This window comes from Mastigoproctus giganteus, chromosome 10, assembly GCF_048544385.1.
Source record: "Mastigoproctus giganteus isolate SK-2022 chromosome 10, ASM4854438v1, whole genome shotgun sequence".
NCBI lineage: Eukaryota > Metazoa > Arthropoda > Arachnida > Uropygi > Thelyphonidae > Mastigoproctus > Mastigoproctus giganteus.
In genome coordinates, this window is record NC_143584.1 from 9,305,704 (window position 1) to 9,325,379 (window position 19,676).

Below are 19,676 nucleotides of genomic sequence, written 5' to 3' on the forward strand. Positions count from 1 at the left end.
AAGACGTCTTGATGTCTCACCGATGTAGTAGCTGTCACAGTCTCTGCAGGTGATGCGGTATATTGCAGCGCGTAGACCCACGTCTAGAGTCTTTGGTATATGGTAAACCTATGTGGTGTGGACAATTTACAAACTACAGATCCGGCCATGCACCCAGTCATCTCAACAGCACTGCCTGCACTCTATTCTCCAGGGCTTGGAGCCATTCCAGGACTGATGCAATTAGACGCAGCGAGATCTCTCGTGTGAAGGTGGACCTAACCAAATGTGGCTATCCAACCCACGTGCTTGACAGGTGCCTATTACAAACACAGGAACTCACAGCCCACCCAAGACCCCTGAACCAGGACAATACACCAACTGCCTACATTCCTTACTATCCAGGCGTGTCAGGATGGATCTCAAGAATCCTCAGAGATTACCGCATCAAATGCGTACAGTTACCCTGCAGAAACTTACGTTCTCTTATCTCCAGTGTAAAGACCCCAGTCACACCTCTCTTACGCAGCAATGTAATATACCGCATCACCTGCAGAGACTGTGACAGCTGCTACATCAATGAGACATCAAGACGTCTTCAAGATCGCCTTACGGAGCATGAGAGAGCAATCCGCCTTACTGAGACGGACCACTCCGCAGTAGCGGACTGTTCCATCTCAGCAAGGCAGATTGGCCACCCACAACGATCTCAATCCCAAACGTGACTACAAAATAGTAGACCACTCATGCCGCTGCCTATGGCTAGAGTCACTTGCTGTATTGAACAATCTGAAGGCCATAAACCGCTGCAAAGGCATGAGATTGCACCCCATCCTAGAGACAACCATTTTACAACTCGACAAGCAGTGAAGTAAAACAGCGCATGTCCGTGCGACAACAATACGAAACAAGCTTGAATGAATAACGCGCCTCACTGCACACATGGCTATATCCGTTGTATTCAAAATTTAGTCAAATTAGTTGATAAAGAGATACAACTGTCTCGAAAGCTTCTATTGTATTTTATTGTGTTATCTGTTAAATACGTTTTACTGAAATAACTCTTTTAAAGTCATGATTAGTGAATTATCATTTTTATTGTAATTAGAAATGTATGAGAAGAAGAATCTTCAAACTTTATGTAAATTGTGTACTATAGGTCGATTTTTAAAATTTGAAAGAAGTTAAATTGTAATTCTCTGTTTATAGTGGAGCAGATATTACCTTAGATATCTAGGTATTGAGTTCACTTTTATCAAACAGAAAATTTTTGCTTTTCCTTAGATAATGAGGGTGCCACCCCATGAGTTACGGCGAAGGTTATTTATTACTTTTCGTGGCGAAGAAGGTTTAGATTATGGTGGAATAGCAAGGTAAATACTCTTTCTTATTACTTTTCTATACTCTAATCAAAATACTAAAAGCTGGTTTGTTTGAAATTTAAGAATTTATCTTAAATTTGATCTTCTCTTAACATTAAAGATCATTAATCCTTAGTATTGAAAAAATTGTGTATGCTTACCAATTATGTCCCTCCTCGTACATGTACTTTCTTCTCATCTGATTCTCAATGGTGATCGCTTATCATTTGCTCTTCTTATTTAATTTCTGTTTCCTTCATCAGCTTTGTAATAACATAGGATGATAATGTTTAAATGTTGATCTTACCACCCTAAGTTTAATAACACAAAGTGGTAACATCAAGATGATTAAAAAAAAAAAAAAACTAAAATTTTTGTTTCCCCAGTAGTAATTATTATTATTTTTTTAAACTAAAGAAAATAGTCCAATGATATATAAATTAAAACACTTTCATACCACATGTGAAAATTGTTGCTGAATGTTATACTTGAGAAGCACTGACTTGAGAATAATAATACTTGAGAAGGTATTATTATTCTCAATACTTAGGAAGGTAATACTTGAGAAGTACTACTTCTCAAGTATTACCTTGAGAAGTAGTACTTCTCAAGGTAATACTTGAGAAGCACTGACTGCTACCTGTGATCAAGCAATTAAACATGAAGAAAATTATGAAAATTCAAATTAAAAATAAAAATGAAAACCACAATTAACAGGCAAGAGCCTGTACTTACCCAGGGAAGTATTTTGCAGCCCTAAATGCTATGCATCCCTGATTTTAAAACTGTCATAGCACAAAATATTGTTTCACATTGACTTTTGAAAATATTCATTGTTAGTAATATTCAGTTTTTCTTTTGACATTTTGTGTATCTTTCTCAGTATTTTAACATTATTATTATTACTATATGGCAGAATTACAGTTATTCAAATATATTTGGCCAAAATTTCCATTATTTGAATTGTTTTTTAGTAATATTTAGTCACACTAAATTTTTGTTTCCCCATTAGTAAATTTTTTTTTTTTTTTCCAAAACTAAAGTAAATAGTTTAATGATATATAAATTTAGTACTACATATGAAGTTTCTTACTTTTAATTTTTTCCCTGATTTCACTCAAAGAAATTGATACATTTAATATTTAAAAAAAAAAAAATGAAAGAAACAAAACTACATATGAATATAATTTTGTAAAAGAATAAGAGAAGTTTACCTTAATATGATACTTAGAACACTTCCATATGATACTCTTCAGAAATTAAAACGAAAACAATTTAAAAAATCAAAAATCTTACATTACAGTAAGAAATAATTAATAATTCAAAATCAAATGAACACAATTAAAAATCAATTTAATGTATAAAGAAATCAATTTAATGCAATTAAAAATTAAGTAAAAATACAATAGACAGAATTAGTGTACAAGTTAAGGATAGAATACAAAAAAATACACCAATCAACAATAGTAATATCAAAAAATACTTTATTTCTGTCCGTTATGTTTAACATTGGCACAAACAACTTAACAGATTCTTTCAAGATACCGAATTTAAAATTGTAACCAGGCCAATACGGAAATTACACACTATACTGAACAATCGCTCAGTCCTCCTCATTTGCAACACAAATAATTTTCGTGTTAATCAACACTCGACTTCAGTTCATGCTTCTCGTTCAGCAGCGTCAGAATTAGCTTTTCATGTCATTAATGAAAAACATACTTTTTTATTTAACGAGGCCGAAATACTTAGTGTCCAACATAATTATACGAGACTATTAATTACAGAAACCGTCGAAATTAAATTACACGGGAATTCTGTTAATATTAGCCGGCCATATCTAATCTCCGACTCGTGGTCCTTTACGCGCAAGCGGGAAGGCAAATAATCCCTATTTAAGTTCCATGCTCACCCCTATTCGGTAATTTTCATTCCTGTGATCACAGCATATGGTTGAAAAGCATTGTCAGCTTCAGGAAGAAAAATTGTTTTGCATTTTTTTTTCGTTAAATTAATTTTTTACTTAATTTTTCATTGCATTAAATTGATTTTTAATTGTGTTCATTTGATTTTTAATTATTTCTTACTGTAATGTAAGATTTTTAATTGGTTTCATTTTAATTTCTGGAGAGTATCTTTTGGAAGGGTTCTATGTACCATATTGAGGTAAACTTCTCTTATTCTTTTACAAATATTGATATCAACGTAGAACATATTGAGTATTATAGCTCTAGTTCATACTATATGAATATAATAAACTCCCCTTGCATAAGGTATTGTGAATAAAACAAGAATAAATTTCACCCATGACCCACCACACTGATATAATGCATGAAAACTTCACTATTAAAAAAAAAAAAAAAGTTGTGTACAAATTCGCTATTACATGAGTTACTTCAAATAAAATTTATAATAGTTAGTTTTTGAGGAGATTTTCTTTTCAGAAAAGTTCTATGCATCTCATTAATATGGTTGGTGTTACACAGAAGTTGCATGGATAATCTACCCAGATATTGCTTGGCTTTTTCCACAGAGATATCAATCCTCATTTTATAATATACTTGTTCTTTAAATTTTTATTTATCTAGTCCTTCAATTTAACTCTCCATAAACATGGGGCAAGGAAAGGCTTTCCTTTTCAATACATAAATAAATTGCACTAATTAATAGTTGGTACTCACTTTTATTATTCTTGATTCACTTCCATTATTTTTTATTAATAATTTTTACTGCTATCTGTCGGGCTAGTGGTTATTCTGCCAGTTTTCTGCTAAATTTAATGTATATTAAAGTAATTAAACTAAATTGATAGTATATTCTTAATATATCTGAACCTAGAAAAACTGGCAAATAGAAACAGATAGCCTCAGCTAATTAATGGTGGGATATATTGGCCGGCCGGGCTAGCCAGATGGGTAAAGTGCCTGCCTGGCAACCCAAAGGTCATGGGTTCGAATCTCGCCTCGGGCTTGGATCAGAGTAAAATGCAAAACACTTTGGGAGGTGCATTATGGCCACAGAAGCCCATGCAGCAACAATTAACAAAAAAAAGGAGGGGGGGTATATTGAGTGGAGCTAGCCCTAGTTAACATTCCATTCAATGTATCCAAATATCAATAATTAGCTACATCATCATTTTAATTTTACTATTTTATTATAATCTATGTGTTTATTTATAGGTACAACAAAGAAGTCCAACTTAGATTACCTAAATACTTGGTCCTTTGGCTCATTGATATAGTTTTCATCCCTAATACAGAGGGTTGATTCAGCCTTTTTATACGATTTTGACAGTTCTTTAAAACTACGAAATTCTGTGCCGCCACCACTGGCTGTGTTCTGTTTGTTTTCTCTACTCATGGACTATCGCACAGCATCGCAATTTCCATTGAAATAAAGCATGCTGCAAAACTGCCAAGTCGATCTTGTCCTATTCCTGCTGGCAGACTTTCCACAAACCTTCAACAGTTCTGGGTTGTGGTGTCAGGTGATTTAACAGGTACATCTTCAAACATGATCGAATGAATACCTCTTACCGCTTCCATTTTCTGCAAAAAAGCGCATGTGGAACGTGATGTGTGGCTGTACGCCTTATCCTGGTGCACCCAGACCTTTTCAGCATCAGAACTGTACAATGTGGGTATTTTGCATTCAAACAATGGCTGTAGAACTTCAGTCTGGTAATACACTGAGTTGACTTTCAGATTTTTAGTGACTCTACACAACTGAAATTTGCCTTTATAACAAAAACCGGCTACAACCATAAAACCCTGGAAAAAATTTCCTTGCACCGACACGCCCATGTTGGAAAGGCCTTGTCACCCTGTGGACAGTAATAAATTGCCCGAATTTTGTTGCAATCTGAGAGATCCGCCGCTCTGCAATATGCCTTGCTCCTATATGATGTAAGTGGGCCTTGTGCTTCTTCTCCAGTTGCAAATTTTCGTTGATTATGTGACAAGCGATTGAGGTTCCTGCACACGACGCTTTAGCTTTTTGGGATTTTCACCAGCAGCGAGCAACTGCACTTTTCGTACTACCTCCCTCGTTCAACTTGGAGCAGGTTGCAGTTCCTTCGGTGCTTTCCACCCATTTGTAGTAGCTTCGTGGAATTTTCCTTTGCCTTTCAAAACCTTATGGATACCAAACTTCAATACACTAAATTTTTTCAACTTGCACCTATTAATAATTTTCTCATAACTGTAACCTTCTTTGGAGGTCAGGGAATGACCACTGCATATCCCCGGAGCAATATGGCCTTAGTTGCTAATGCTCCTAAAAAAAAAAAAAAAAAAAAAAAAAAAAAAACCAAATAACAACAACAAATAACCTTCTTCAGAAAGTGCGGTTGTGTAATCTTCCAACCATGGATCCAATTTCCGAGGCTTGTCGACATTAAAACAGTTTCTACAACTGATGCACCTGTTGATAAGGTTTAGGACTGTTCTTGCGCAAAAAACATATTTACATTGCTACTGTATGTCAAAAGCAGAATTAATGTCAAAATCATTATCAAAAGGCTGAATCAACCCTCCATACTTATATTCTAAATTCTTATTAAATTGCTCCAGTTGTATGCAATTTCTCCAATTTGAGTTTAAAAAAATAAAAAAACAAAGTTTTTTATATATATATATATATATATATATATATATATATATATATATATATATATATATTTGTATTGTGTCAAAAGACATTTAGGTTTAAATATTAAATGGCGTAAGTATTGTGAATATTGGCTCCAGCGTTAATGCTATTGGCTGAGGACAATTAGACATTACACGTGCATGGGTTGTATATGTACTTAACTTGTTTAAACATTTTTGTTTTTAAATTGTACTACTTGGGAGCATCAGGTTTGTAGCAACCCCAACCAACCCACTAGTTATATTTAAACCTAGCCCTGGTATGGATAGCCTTACATATAAAATATAAGATGCATATAAAAACAACAAAATTAATGAAATTTTAAAGAAAGCTGGAGAAATTGGCAAAAGTTAGTGAAAATTAATGAAAATTAACATTCTTCCTCATAGCCATATCGCTGCTACTCCTCAGGGGCTTTGAACAGACATATAGCCGTACTAGAGGAATGTATTATACATACCCATTTCTGTAATCTCTATACCGGTTTTGCTGGGTTAATTACTTGGTGGATAATTTGGAATTATAAGAGTAATTTTATTGAATATATGTACTTATTATTATATAAGTACTTAATTTTAAATAAACAGGGTGGTTTATGTATATTACAGCAAACTGTGATAGGAGATTCAAAACCCTACGGGTGTGTAATAGATTGAAATATCATAGTGTATTACCTCCATGTCCTGTGGTGGTCAGTCTGAAAATATTCAATTTCCCGCCAAAGTTTAGATTTTATGTGTGTGTGGTACTGTTTATTGCATAGTCATATCAGGTTTTGACCGTGGTGTGATAGTTAACCTTGCCGTAGGCAACGTCACATTCTTTGCATTCCTGAGTGTGGGCTGGTGTTAATTGTAATTTAGAACTTGTTGTATTATTGTGGGAAGCAGATACAATATGATATCTAACCATGCTAACAATGTTAGAAATAAATGGTAATAATTGACATGGTGTTTATTAAAATAAAAATAAATTGGGAAAAGATGGGGCGATAGTTACAGCAGACTCTCGATTTACTGCGATCGGATTAATCGGGAAGCGGATTAACTGGGAAAAAAAATAAACCAAAAATCATAAAATTCAAGTAATAACTAGAACCTGCGACTCAAAAAAAAAGACCAAATGTTTAGTGCGTTGTGTCGATTGTTGTGTTCCATTGCACTGCAAGAAGACAAATTTTGTATCGTTATTTATGTCAGGGATGTCGAATTTTTTTTTATAGTAAATACATTTTTTTTTGTTTGAAATCACGAAAATGATGGGTAAACGCAAAAGTGTTGCACTTTCAGTTAAACAAAGACTTCAAATTATTCAAAAGTTTTAAAACAGTGTATCCGTTAAATCTCTAATGAACCATTATAATGTTGGTGACCAAACCATACGTGACATTGTAAAAAATAAAGGGAAGCATCGTATTGGATATGCAACTAGTGCGTGGTAAGTTTATTTCGTTTTTTATCTATCGTCATATTTTTTACGTAGGTTGTTGAAAATTTTTCGATACAGTAAGTCCCCGACTTACGCAACTACGGATTTACGCAAAATTTTTTTTCACTTTTTTTTTTTTTTTTTTAAGGATTGTAAAATTTAAAACAAAATGCCACAAAATTTAAAACAAACAGAAGTGCCACTTGGACACTTCCTCTATGCTCTCCCAACATGCAAAACATGTTGCAGTACTCATTAACCAAGTATTCCACCTTGGCAGTCCCTCTGTTATGCACATGTTTGCATAGCCTATGATAGATACAATCTGGTCTGTAACCAAATTAAAAAGAAGGTTAGGCAGGCGAAGGCAGATTACGAGAAATCTTTGGCAACGGATGCAGAGAAAAACAGCAAAGAGTTCTGTACTTATGTAAACTCTAGAAAGAAGGGGATGAATCAGATTGGTCCACTTGATATCGATCGATGGTTCAACTGTTGATGATCCTGCTCAGGTAGCAAACAAACTAAATGAATATTTTGCATCAACATTCACACAGAGGAGTTAGAGTTATTCAGGGAGGGGAATGCCAGAGGTGTATTCAACTCTGGCAGTAAGCGAGATAATCTTGTAATAACTGAGAGTGAAGTGGAAGAGATATTGTTAAAGATAAACGCAAGAAAAGCACCTGGGGTGGATGGAATCTATCCAGTTATATTAAAGGTGGCGGCAAAGGAAGTAAGCAAACCCTTAGCCATAATTATGAGAGCTTCCCTGGACTCAGGGCAGGTACCCATGGACTGGAGATGTGCAAATGTGACCCCAATCCCCAAAGGAGGATCAAAGGGAAACACAGGTGATTACAGACCTTTAGTTTAACTTCTGTTCCAGGGAAATTATTGAAGGCACTGGTTAAAGAAGCATTGCAGAATCATCTAGACAAGACTTCAGTTATAGCTCGGAAACAGCATGTGTTTGTTAAGGGAAGTCTTGTCTAACTTGATTGGATACTATGATGTAGTCACAAAGGAACTGGATGCAAAGAATAACTTTGATATCATATATTTGGATCTTAGAAAAACCCTTTGATACTGTTGCACATGTAAGACTGCTACACAAATTAGAGCAGCGTGGCATTGGAGGCAAATTTCTGATATGGATAAAGGGATGGTTGAGTGGGAAAAGACAGAGTGTGGTAATCAATGGACACTGCTCTTCGTGGACTAATGTTATTAGTGGAGTCCCTCAGGATTCAGTGTTGGGTCCATTGTTGTTTTCTGTATTTATAAATGATATTGATGATGGTATATCAGGCTTAATGTCCAAGTTTGCAGACGATACGAATATGATACGATACGATAATGTCCAAGTTTGCAGACGATAGGGTCGTTAATGACAGTACACTGCTGCAACAGGATCTAGAAAAGTTGAGCAGGTGGGCTGAGAGGTGGCAAATGAAGTTTAACGTTGACAAATGTAAAGTACTACATATGGGAAGCAGTAATCCCAGAGTAACATATCAACTCTGTGGTACCACACTGACAGTGGGTAGAGAATGAAAAGTACCTTTGGGTAATTGTGCAGGCAGATATGAAGTTTTCTGAGCAGTGCAGATGGTCTGCAAGAGCACTGCAGATGGTAGCTCATGGTGTCTTGTCAATGATATACAGAAATTTTTCTAGCAGGGATAAGGAGGTGATTATCCCCTTGTATAAGGCAATGGTCAGACCACACCTTGAGTACTATATACAGGTCTGGAGGCCTCATTTTAAGAAGGATGTAGAGCTGTTGGAACAAGTACAGAGGAGGGCAACAAGATTAGTGAATGAAGCAAAGGGTTGCTCTTAAGAAGAAAGGCTTAAGTTTTGCAAATTACAGTGTCTGGAGACTAGGCACATGCGAGGTGATCTGATTGAGGTGTATAAAGCCTTGAATGGTTTGAAAATGCTCAATGGGGATGGGATTCTTCCTCTTGCTCAGAATAATCGCCTGAGAGGGCATAAATTCAAATTGAGGAAAGACGGTTGCAGGATAGATGTGCGGAAGTTTGCTTTTAGCCAGTGGGTGGTTGATTGCTGGAACAAACTTCCAACTGTCGTTGTTGAAGCTGAAAGCTTAAATAGATTAAAGACAGAACTTGATAAACATTTGGAGCAAGTGGATGGGTGAAATAAGGGTTTTTTTTTTTTTTTTCTGGAATGGCTTTCTGATATGTTCAAGCTCTCAAGATACAATATGCATATTGACATGCCACAAAATCCACACATCGACATGTGTAATTTGCATGTAACATGCCTTGAACTGCTTTTTCAGTGCAAATTGTTTAGCTCGGATGTAAAATCATTCAGAACATTTTCATTTTTTTAGTTCGGATGTAAAATCATTCAGAACAGTTTCATTTTTTTTTTTCCCTTCTAATCAAAGAATCGCTTCTCATACTGATTATGAGACATTAAGAGTACAGTGTGTGTGTGTGTGTGTGTGTGTGTGTGTGTGTGTGTGTGTGTGTGTGTGTGTGAAAAGCCCAACTTGGTATAGGTCATCAGCAGGAACAGAATGATCCTCATAATAAAAATCAAACATGAAATGTACAAATTTTATTTGATTTCAGTTACTGCATTGAAATATCCCCTACAACTATGACATCTGGAAACATTGTTTATGGGCTTTTTTCGAAATTGTTAATAGCTGTATTCTCCAATTCCAACACCTCTATGGCGTCTGGAAACATTAGCATTAGTAGAGACATATGATGCAAGAAAGCAAGCTTATGCAGCATCAGCCAGAAAAAAAAAAAACAAAAAAAAACGGAACTTCCACTTCACCCCTCCATTCGTTCGAAATACCTGTCCAGCTGAGCCTTAAATTTATTTAGGCTATCAACTTCCACAACAAGGGATGGAAGTCTGTTCCACCAACCAACTACCCGCTGGCTAAAGGCAAATTTCCGGACATCTATCCTATTTCCTCAATTTGAATTTATGCTCTCTTAGGTGATTATTCTGAGCAAGAGGCAGAATCCCATCAGCATTGAGCATGCTCAAACCATTCAAGGCTTTATACACCTCTTTCAGATCACCCCCGCCAGTGCCTATTCTCGAGACACTGTAATTTCCAAAATTTAAGCCTTTCTTCGTAAGAGCAACCCTTTGTTCCATTCACTAACCTTGTTGCCCTTCTCTGTACTCGTTCCAGCAGCTCTACATCCTTCTTGAAATGAGGCCTCCAGACCTGTATACAGTACTCAAGGTGTGGCCTGACCATTGCCTTATGCAAGGGAATAATCACCTCCTTATCCCTGCTAGAAAAATTCCTGTATATTATTGATAAGACACCTTGAGCTACTCTTACAGCCCATCTGCACTGCTCAGAGAACTTCATATCTGCCTGCACAATTACCCCCAGGTCCTCTTCATTCCCTACCACTGTCAGTGTAGTACTACAGATTTGATATGTTGCTCTGGGGTTGCTGTTTCCCATATGTAGTACTTTTCATTTGTCAATGTTAAACTTCATTTGCCACCTCTCAGCCCATCTGCTCAACGTTTCCAGATCCTGTTGCAGCAGCATAGCGTCAGTAGTGTCCTTAACAACCCTGCCAACTTTTGTATCGTCTGCAAACTTGGATATTAAGCTTGATATACCATCATCAATATTATTTATAAATACAGAAAACAATAATGGACCCAACACTGAACTCTGAGGAACTCCACTGATAACATTAGTCCATGATGAGCAGTGTCCATTGATTACCACTCTCTGTCTTCTCCCCCCCCCCTCAACCACCCGTTTATCCATAGCAGCAATTTGCCTCCAATGCCACACTGCTCCAATTTGTGCAGCAGTCTTCCATTAGGTGCCTCTGTAGCCAGATGGGAAGGAGCAGCAGTGCGTAGCACATGCTTCTTGATTAGACCGGAGTTCGAGCCCGTCACCACCAAATACGGAGAATGCGGAAAGGTCAGGAAATGACCACCGCATATTCTCAGAGCAATATGGTCTTAGTTGCTAATGCTCCTAAAAACCAAATAACAATCAACAACAAAAACAAACAGTCTTCCATGTGCAACAGTAACCAAAGCCTCTCTAAGATCCAAGTATATAATGTCAAAGTTATTCCCTGCATCCAGTTCTTTTGTGACTGCATCATAGTATCCAATCAAATTGGTCAGGCAAGACTTCCCCTTAACAAAACCATGCTGCGTCCAAGCTATAACTGGTCTTGTCTAGATGATCCTGCAGTGCTTCATTAACCAGTGACTCCATTAATTTTCCTGGAACAGAAGTTAAACTCACAGGTCTATAATTACTTGTATCAGCCTTTATCCTCCTTTGTGAATTGGGGTCACATTTGCACATCTCCAGTCTATGGGTACTTCCCCTGATTCCAAGGAAGCTCTCATAATTATGGCTAAGGGTTTGCTTACTTCCTTTGCTGCCTCCTTTAATATAACTAGAGAGATCCCATCCACCCCAGGTGCCTTTCTTTTGTTTATCTTCAACAATTTCTCCTCCACTTTACTCTCAGTTATTACAAGATTATCTAGCATACTGCCACTGTTGAATACACCTCTGGCATTCCCCTCCTTGAATAACTCCTCATGTGTGAATGTCGATGCAAAATATTCATTTAATTTGTTAGCTACCTGAGCAGGATCATCAACAGTTGAACCATCGATTGATATTAAGTGGACCAATCTGATTCATTCCCTTCTTTCTAGAGTTTACATAAGTAAAGAACTCTTTTCTGTTTTTCTTTGCATTCCTTTCAAAAGATTTCTCGTAATCTGCCTCCGCCTGCCTAACCTCCTTTGTAACTTGGTTACAGATCAACTTATATCTATCATAGGCTTCTGTGTCACGTGTTAATTTTTATGTATCCCAAGCATTTTTCTTCTCTGCCATATGTCTCATTAGTTCATCTGACATCCATTTAGGCCTAAACCTTGAACAATATTTCTTAGTTGGCATGTAAAGCCTAGTAGCTTCCAAGATAAGTTCTTTGAATGCTTCCCATTTTGAATTTGCTGTTGGTAACATCATCAGTTGGTCCCGCTGTATAGAATTTAAATACTGTCTCAGACCGTAGTCGCCTTTACGAAAGCAAAACCCTTCCCTTTACCCCTGATGGTAGTTACCTCTTTGAGTAAATCCCACTTCAGCCCACTGTGATCACTGCTACCTAGTGGTTCCTCTATCTGCAGATTCTTAATGAATGAAGAATCACTACTGATAATCAAATCAAGAGTATTACTCCCTCTAGTTGCCTCCCAAACTTGCTGATGTAGAAAACAATCATCCAATAAATCCACAAAAGCCTTGCTAGTGTTTTAGTTACCAACCCACAAATTCCAGTCAATATCTGGGAAATTAAAATCCCGCATTATAAGACTCTCTGATTTACTGGCCCACTCTATTTCCCTGTACAGTTTCTTATTATACTCATCAGAGTCATTAGGCCTATAGCACACTCCTACTCTCAATTTTGATCTCCCAGTGCTTATGTCACACCAAACTGACTCGACACTGCCCTGTCCATCGATGACGACTGGCTTCACTTCCTTGGATTTTATGTGTCTATCCTTTCTGTAGACGTTATACTCTCCAAATTCCAGTTCTGCATTACTTATATCTGTGTGACACCACGTCTCTGATGTCCCCGCAATAGCTGCCTTTGATGCTTTGAGCAATACCTCAAATTCATCAAATTTATTTACTAAACTCCTAGCATTGGTGTGCACGCAATTATACCTGCACCTGTTTCTATTCTTAGCTACCCTAACACAACCCATGTGTTTACTTGTACCGCAGTGACTCCCAGCAGTGTCTGAAATATCCTGCATCTTGTTTTCCAGGCTTCTGCTCATTCCAATAGAAGCAGTGCAAGAATCACTCTCACCTCTGGCAGTGGCTACAGTTAATCTATTAGGCCTTGTATCCCCCCCCCTGCCCCAAGCTAGCAGTTTTCCGACCCACCTAACACTGCCTCGATAGCATCAGCAAATATTCTTGCACCCTTTCTATTTAAGTGTATCCCATCCCTGTAGAAGCAGTCCCTTCTGTTAACAAGTACAGACCAGGCTGAAAAAAATTCTACCCCTTGAGCCTCGCACAATCTTTCCAGGGCCGAATTGATCGACAAGGCTCTCATCATATACTCCCTCCTATCGTGTCTGGGCAGAATTGCAGACACTTTCAAATTCAACCCTAATTCATGGCTTTTTTTCAACAGTGACCTGTACTTGTTAAGTAATTCTGTGGTCTCCTACTCTTAATATCAGTAGTGCCAACATGTACAACTATATCCCCTTCTGTGCCCTTAAATTCTTTACATTAAGTAAAGAATTAAAGCCCGTAAAGAATTACATTCTTTACGGGCTTGTTTTGAAATCGTTAATAGTTGTCATATTCTGAATTTCCTCAGCCATTGCAAATTTGTGATCTTTCAAGAGAGCTTTAAGCTTGTGAAACAAACAAAAAAAAAAAAAAAAAGAATTCAAGGAGCTAAATCTGGTGAGTGTGGTGGATGGAGAACCACAGTGATAGAGTGCTTCAAATTCTTGAATGGAAAGTGCTGAATGTATGAAGCCCACTTCTCTGGCTATTTCTCTGAACAGCATCATACAGTTGCTATAGAGCTGTGTTGTAATATTCCTAGTTTGCTGTTTGACCATGTGGGAAAAATGTATAATGGGCAATGCCCTATAAGTCAAAAAATACAGTAAGCATTGGATCAAGATTGTTTTGCATTTTTTGGGCCGTGGAAAAGATTCCATTACGAAGACTGGGCCTTCGTTTCTACATACACATGATTTGATCACGAAATGATTTGTTATTCATCATTACACAATATGACCAACAAAATTTGATAACTGTAAATTAATACATAGGATCAAAATGCAGTGATTAGGAAGTAAGTTAAACACACTTTATGAGAGCATAATTATGAGAGCATCCTTGGATTCAGGGGAGGTTCCCATGGACTGGAGATGTGCAAATGTATCCCCAATTCACAAAGGGGGATAATGGAGTCACTTGTTAAAGATGCATTGCAGGATCATCTAGACAAGACTGCAGCAATAATTCAGACACAGCATGGGTTTGTTAAGGGAAAGTCTTGTCTGACAAATTTGATAGGATATTATGATGTGGTTACAAAGGAACTGGATGCAAAAAATAATTTTGATATCATATATTTGGATTTCAGGAAAGCTTTTGACACTGTTGCACATGAAAGACTATTGTACAAATTGGAGCGGAATGGTATTAAGGGTGAATTGCTACAATGGATAAAAGGATGGTTAAGTTGAAGAAGACAGAGTGTGGTAATCAATGGGTGCTGCTCTTCGTGGATTAATGTTATTAGTGGAGTCCCACAGGGTTCGGTGTTGGGTCCACTGTTGTTTTGTATATTTATCAATGATATTGATGAAGGTATATCAGGCTTAATGTTGAAGTTTGCAGATGATACAAATTTTGGCAGAGTTGTTAATGACAGTAATGGCAGTGCGCTACTGCAACAGGATCTAGATAATTTGGGCAGATGGGCTATGAAGTGGCAACTGAAGTTTAACCTTGATAAATGCAAAGTACTGCATATGGGTAGAAGTAACCCCCAGAGAAATGTACCAACTGTGTGGTACTACACTTAAGTTGGTAGAAAATGAAAAAGACCTGGAAGTAATTGTGCAGTCAGATATGAAGTTTTCTGAGCAATGCAGGCAGGCTGCCAGGGCAGGTCATGGGGTTTTGTCAATGATATATAGGAATTTTGCTAGCAGGGAAAAGGAGGTGATTATCCCTCTGTATAAGGCAATGGTCAGGCCATGCCTTGAGTACTGCGTACGGGTCTGGAGGCCTCATTTTAGGAAGGATGTAGATTTAGTGAGGTGAATGAAGGGATCCTCTTACCAAGAGAGGCTTAAGTTCTGCAGTGACTGGAGACGGCACCTGCGCGGTAATCTGATTGAGGTGTATAAGGCCTTGAATGGGTTGAGCATACTGAATTTTGATGGGATCCTTCCACTTGTTCAGATCACAAACTTGAGGGGGCATGAATTCAAATTAAGAAAAGACAGATGTAGAATAGATGTGCGGAAATTGCTGTGGTTAATTGCTGGAACAAAATTCCATCTGTCGTTGTGGAGGTTGATGGGTTGAATAAGTTTAAGGAGGAACTGGACAAGCATTTGGAGGAAATGGTGTGATTTTTTTTTTTTTTTTTTTTTGACTGGTGCTGCATAAGCTCATTCACATGCTTTCTTGCATCACATGCCACTACTACTACTACACGCATTTCTTCCTAACATTCATCAGTGTGGTCAGGAGAAATACAAATATCATGGTTAACATCCTTCATAGTATTAGTCATATGGTACAAGGAAACCATAGGTTTCTGCTGCACTTGCCAAAAAAATTAATAAACCATCTATTTGACTCCCTCCTCATATAGATATTTATCCATCTGAGCTTTGAATTTCCTCGGCCTCAACTATCTCTGGACTTAACTTATTCCAGTAATTAACAACTCACTAGCTAAGTGAGTATGAAAACTTTCTGAAGTCCAGTCTGAACTCTCTCCCATAGTTTGAATTTATGGTCCCAAGTTCTGTAATTATATATAACAGTGAAAATTTCACCCTTGTTCATTTTACTTTCACCTCTCAAAATTTAATACACCTCAATCAAATCGCCTCTAAAGTGTCTAGTTTCCAAGGTGAAGAGGTGTTTAGCGCAAGACATCAAGGAGACTTGTGATGCAAGGGTTCATTACCACAGTCTTTAGCACTTTATAATCTTACTCTTGCAGCTCTCATGGGAACCAAGCAAGCAGACTGTTTACAACACAGATTTGCACAGTTTGTCTCTAGCAAAGCAGAAGTAGTACAGGTAGAAGCAGTGGTAATCAGAAATTGCAAAACTTAGGTCACGAGTCGTCTCAGCAGAGCAGTAGAAAGATTAGAACAATGAAAAATGTTATTGTACAATTAATGGGGAAGTCCTCAGAGCAAATTTTTCTTCATTGTAATGATTATCTGTGGAGGAGGCTCACAGAGTAAGGTCTGCCTATATATTTTATGTGCTGAAAACTTGTAAAGGTCACTGTCCAGTGAATGTACATAGCCCAGCATTTGTATGGGTAGGAACTGATCTGATAACTTTAATGGTTTGAGTTGTCCTGAAGGAGAGTTGACCTTAAGCCGTATGAAGGACTGTTTGTGATGCTAAATGATTAAAATATTAGCAATTAAGGTAGAATTGTGGATAATGGTATTTGTCTTTTAAATCAAATATAAGCACAACTTTACTGCCAGGTACTTGGCATCAGTCTGTGGTGGGGGAAGAATGATTCCTATGATTGAAAATCAAACAGTAAAGTGTACAAACTTTATTTGTTACAGATAAAGAACACATAGCTTTATGTTTTGCAAATTAAATTGTATGTATATTAATGAAAAATTTTGTGAGTGCTTAACTTCCTCATGTAAAAAAACAGGAAGTAAACATGCAAAAGCCATAGTTAGAAAAGTAATGTTCTCTTTACAACAATGCAGTTCTTATTCTTGTTCACTATTATTATAAAAATGGTAATAATCCGGTTATTACCTTTTCTCTTCTACAAATTCTGGCTGCAACCAGAAATGTAATAATTTGTCCTGAAAGCATTATTGCTGCAAAAATATGCATAGCAGAGTGCAGAAGTTTCATAGATGATGGAAGTCCTGTGAGAATGAAGCTCATCAGCAAAGACTCAAACCATTCATTCTGAGGCAAACATCTGCTGGGTAGATGAAATTGTTTAGGCAACAGGGGGTCAACAGTGGATGAAATTGTTTAGGCAACAGGGGGTCAACAGTGGATGAAATTGTCACACCTAATTCATTTCTGTTGCTCTGTGCATACCATTTTCCTTGATGATCTCAGAATAAAAGAGGTGGGCTCCATGGCAGCTTTCTCAGGTACAAAAAGACATTCATATAAAATTGTGCAATGTAGTGCTCATTCAGGATGCATCAGTGAATGGTTGTTTCTCCTCCTCAGTGGTAACAATAGATAGACATGAATTCCACTGTTCATTTGTGAAACCAAGCATCAGTTTGCACAGTGGAAACACACTATGCCACCACTGCTCCAACACACTTCTGTGTTGCTGCAAGTGCAGAGAAAATGGTTGCTGCTTTTTTCCAGCGATATTTATGGAATAATTCTTATACATTAAGCTTCAAATGGCACTAAAGTAACAGGTAACTCATATTAAGAAATTCTGAAAAAAAAGCTTCTCCTAGCGTTTCGGAAGGAACATTCCCACAGACTGAATCACATTCAGTTCCATCAGGACAATGCTCCATTCCTCTGTTCTGCTGAAGTTCAAAATTCTGAAGTTATACCACATCCTCCATATCTGCCTGATCTTGCACCTGGTGACTTTTAATTGTTTCTAACAATGAAGGATGTTAAGCTCTTTGTGGCAAAAATTTTCCTAGCTGACAGGCAGCAACTTTGCCCATTCACCAGTGGCTAACCTTCACAGGTTAGCCACTGATGAAGAAAAAGTGTGAAAAATGTGTTTCTTCTAGGAGTTTAGGTTGAAATTGACTTGCATTTTATTTCTGTATCTTATGAATTTTATGATAAATAAATTTGGAGACCTTATAACTTGAATGCACCTCATATAGCTATGAATTAACAGAGATATATTGGAAAATATCATTGAGACAGAGATGGATCAGGGGATCTTTTTTCAGTTTGTATACTGGAAGCACTCTCACATATTCACTGGAGAGTTGCTACATTATTAACATGTTAATTGCTGTGAGACATGTCAGATGTCATTGACTGTTTACTCATTTGAGCTCTATGAGATAGCAGATATGTCTTGCCATCCATTTTTATATGGACAATTCAAGTACATTCAGTCCTCGTATAACACGTGTTTACACTACACGAATTCGATCATACACGATTTATAAATAGAGGAATGATATTGTATATAACACGAACCGAATTCACTTATGCACGATTCGCCTTTGCCTTTACAAAAAATGGCAGTTGAACGTGGAATCACCCCAACTGAACGCAACACGATAGAAATGAAGAAAAAGATTCTGAAGATGTATTTATGTTTTTTATATCAGTGAAGGGAAGGCGTCTCCATAGCCAGGTGGGCAGGAGCAGCAGTGCGTAACACACGCTTCTTGATTAGATCGGGGTTCAAGCCTGTGACCACCAAATACAGAGGATGTGGAAAGGGAATGACCACCACATATCCCTGGAACAATATGGCCTTTGTTGCTAAAGCTCTTAAAAACCAAAATAACAAACAACAAACAGTGAAGGGGAAACACATTTCACCATAATAACGTAAAAACCCACACAATCCCAGCTATCGGTATTATCGCAAATGCAATTAGATCGAGTTTACTACCAGTTTATAACAGATTCCACTAGCAGAAACGCAACTGGAAATTGTTTTTATTGTTTTATGGTAGTAACCCCCAGAAATGTGCTTTAGTAAAATGTGAGCTTGTGAGGTGTTAATATTGTGTGTCTGCCTTTGCAGTGTTGTTTATTCAGTTGCTATATGTGCGCAGCTTTGTTTATGTGTATCAAGCATGCCTCCTCATTTTGTAATCATTCTTTATTCCCTAAAAATGAGTAAAATACTTAAAAGGTGTGAAAAGGAAGCATCCTAGTGAAGACACTACAGATTCAGAGAGAAAAAGAAAAGCAATATCGATAAACAGAGGCGGATTGGGTCAAAAATTCTTACCCGGGAAAATTTGTAGTGGCCTCACACTAGCGTTTATGGCCAAAATCACACTGGCCTCCAGCCCATCGGGATTTCCCCAGTTAGGCTTATGGCCAGTCAGCCTCTGTCGATAGAGAGAAAATATTAAATTGTGAAACGCTTTGAGCGAAATGAAAGACCATGTGATATTGCACATGCTACAGTCCTAAATGAGTCAATGCTGAGAATTAGAAAGAATGCAGAGAAAATAAAAACAACTTTCATTGCAGAAACAACTCAAAATGTAATTAATTAAACTACTTTAGATCAATTAGATCAAGACAAAGAATAGGAAGAGATGGAACGGCTGTCATCTGTTTGGATAGAAAATCAAACAAAAAACAAGTTTTCTTATGATAGAAGCAAAAGCATTAGCAATATTTTATTACATAATAGTTGTAACAAAATACGTATTTTATTACGATTATAATGTTTTCGTTACAAATGTGTGTTCAATCTTGGGTAGTCAGCA

General features: G+C 37.2%; 1 protein-coding gene across 6 annotated transcripts in view; it reads left to right on the top strand.

Moving 5' to 3' along the window:
• Su(dx) (WW domain containing E3 ubiquitin protein ligase suppressor of deltex) overlaps nt 1–19,676 on the top strand; it is a 382,533-nt gene that overhangs the window by 273,005 nt on the left and 89,852 nt on the right. For all 6 annotated transcript variants that reach the window (XM_090383423.1, XM_090383427.1, XM_090383426.1 and 3 more), the window contains one exon: nt 1,264–1,352. In XM_090383423.1, the coding sequence (XP_090239549.1) occupies nt 1,264–1,352 (89 nt within the window). The remainder of the gene's footprint in view (nt 1–1,263; nt 1,353–19,676) is intronic.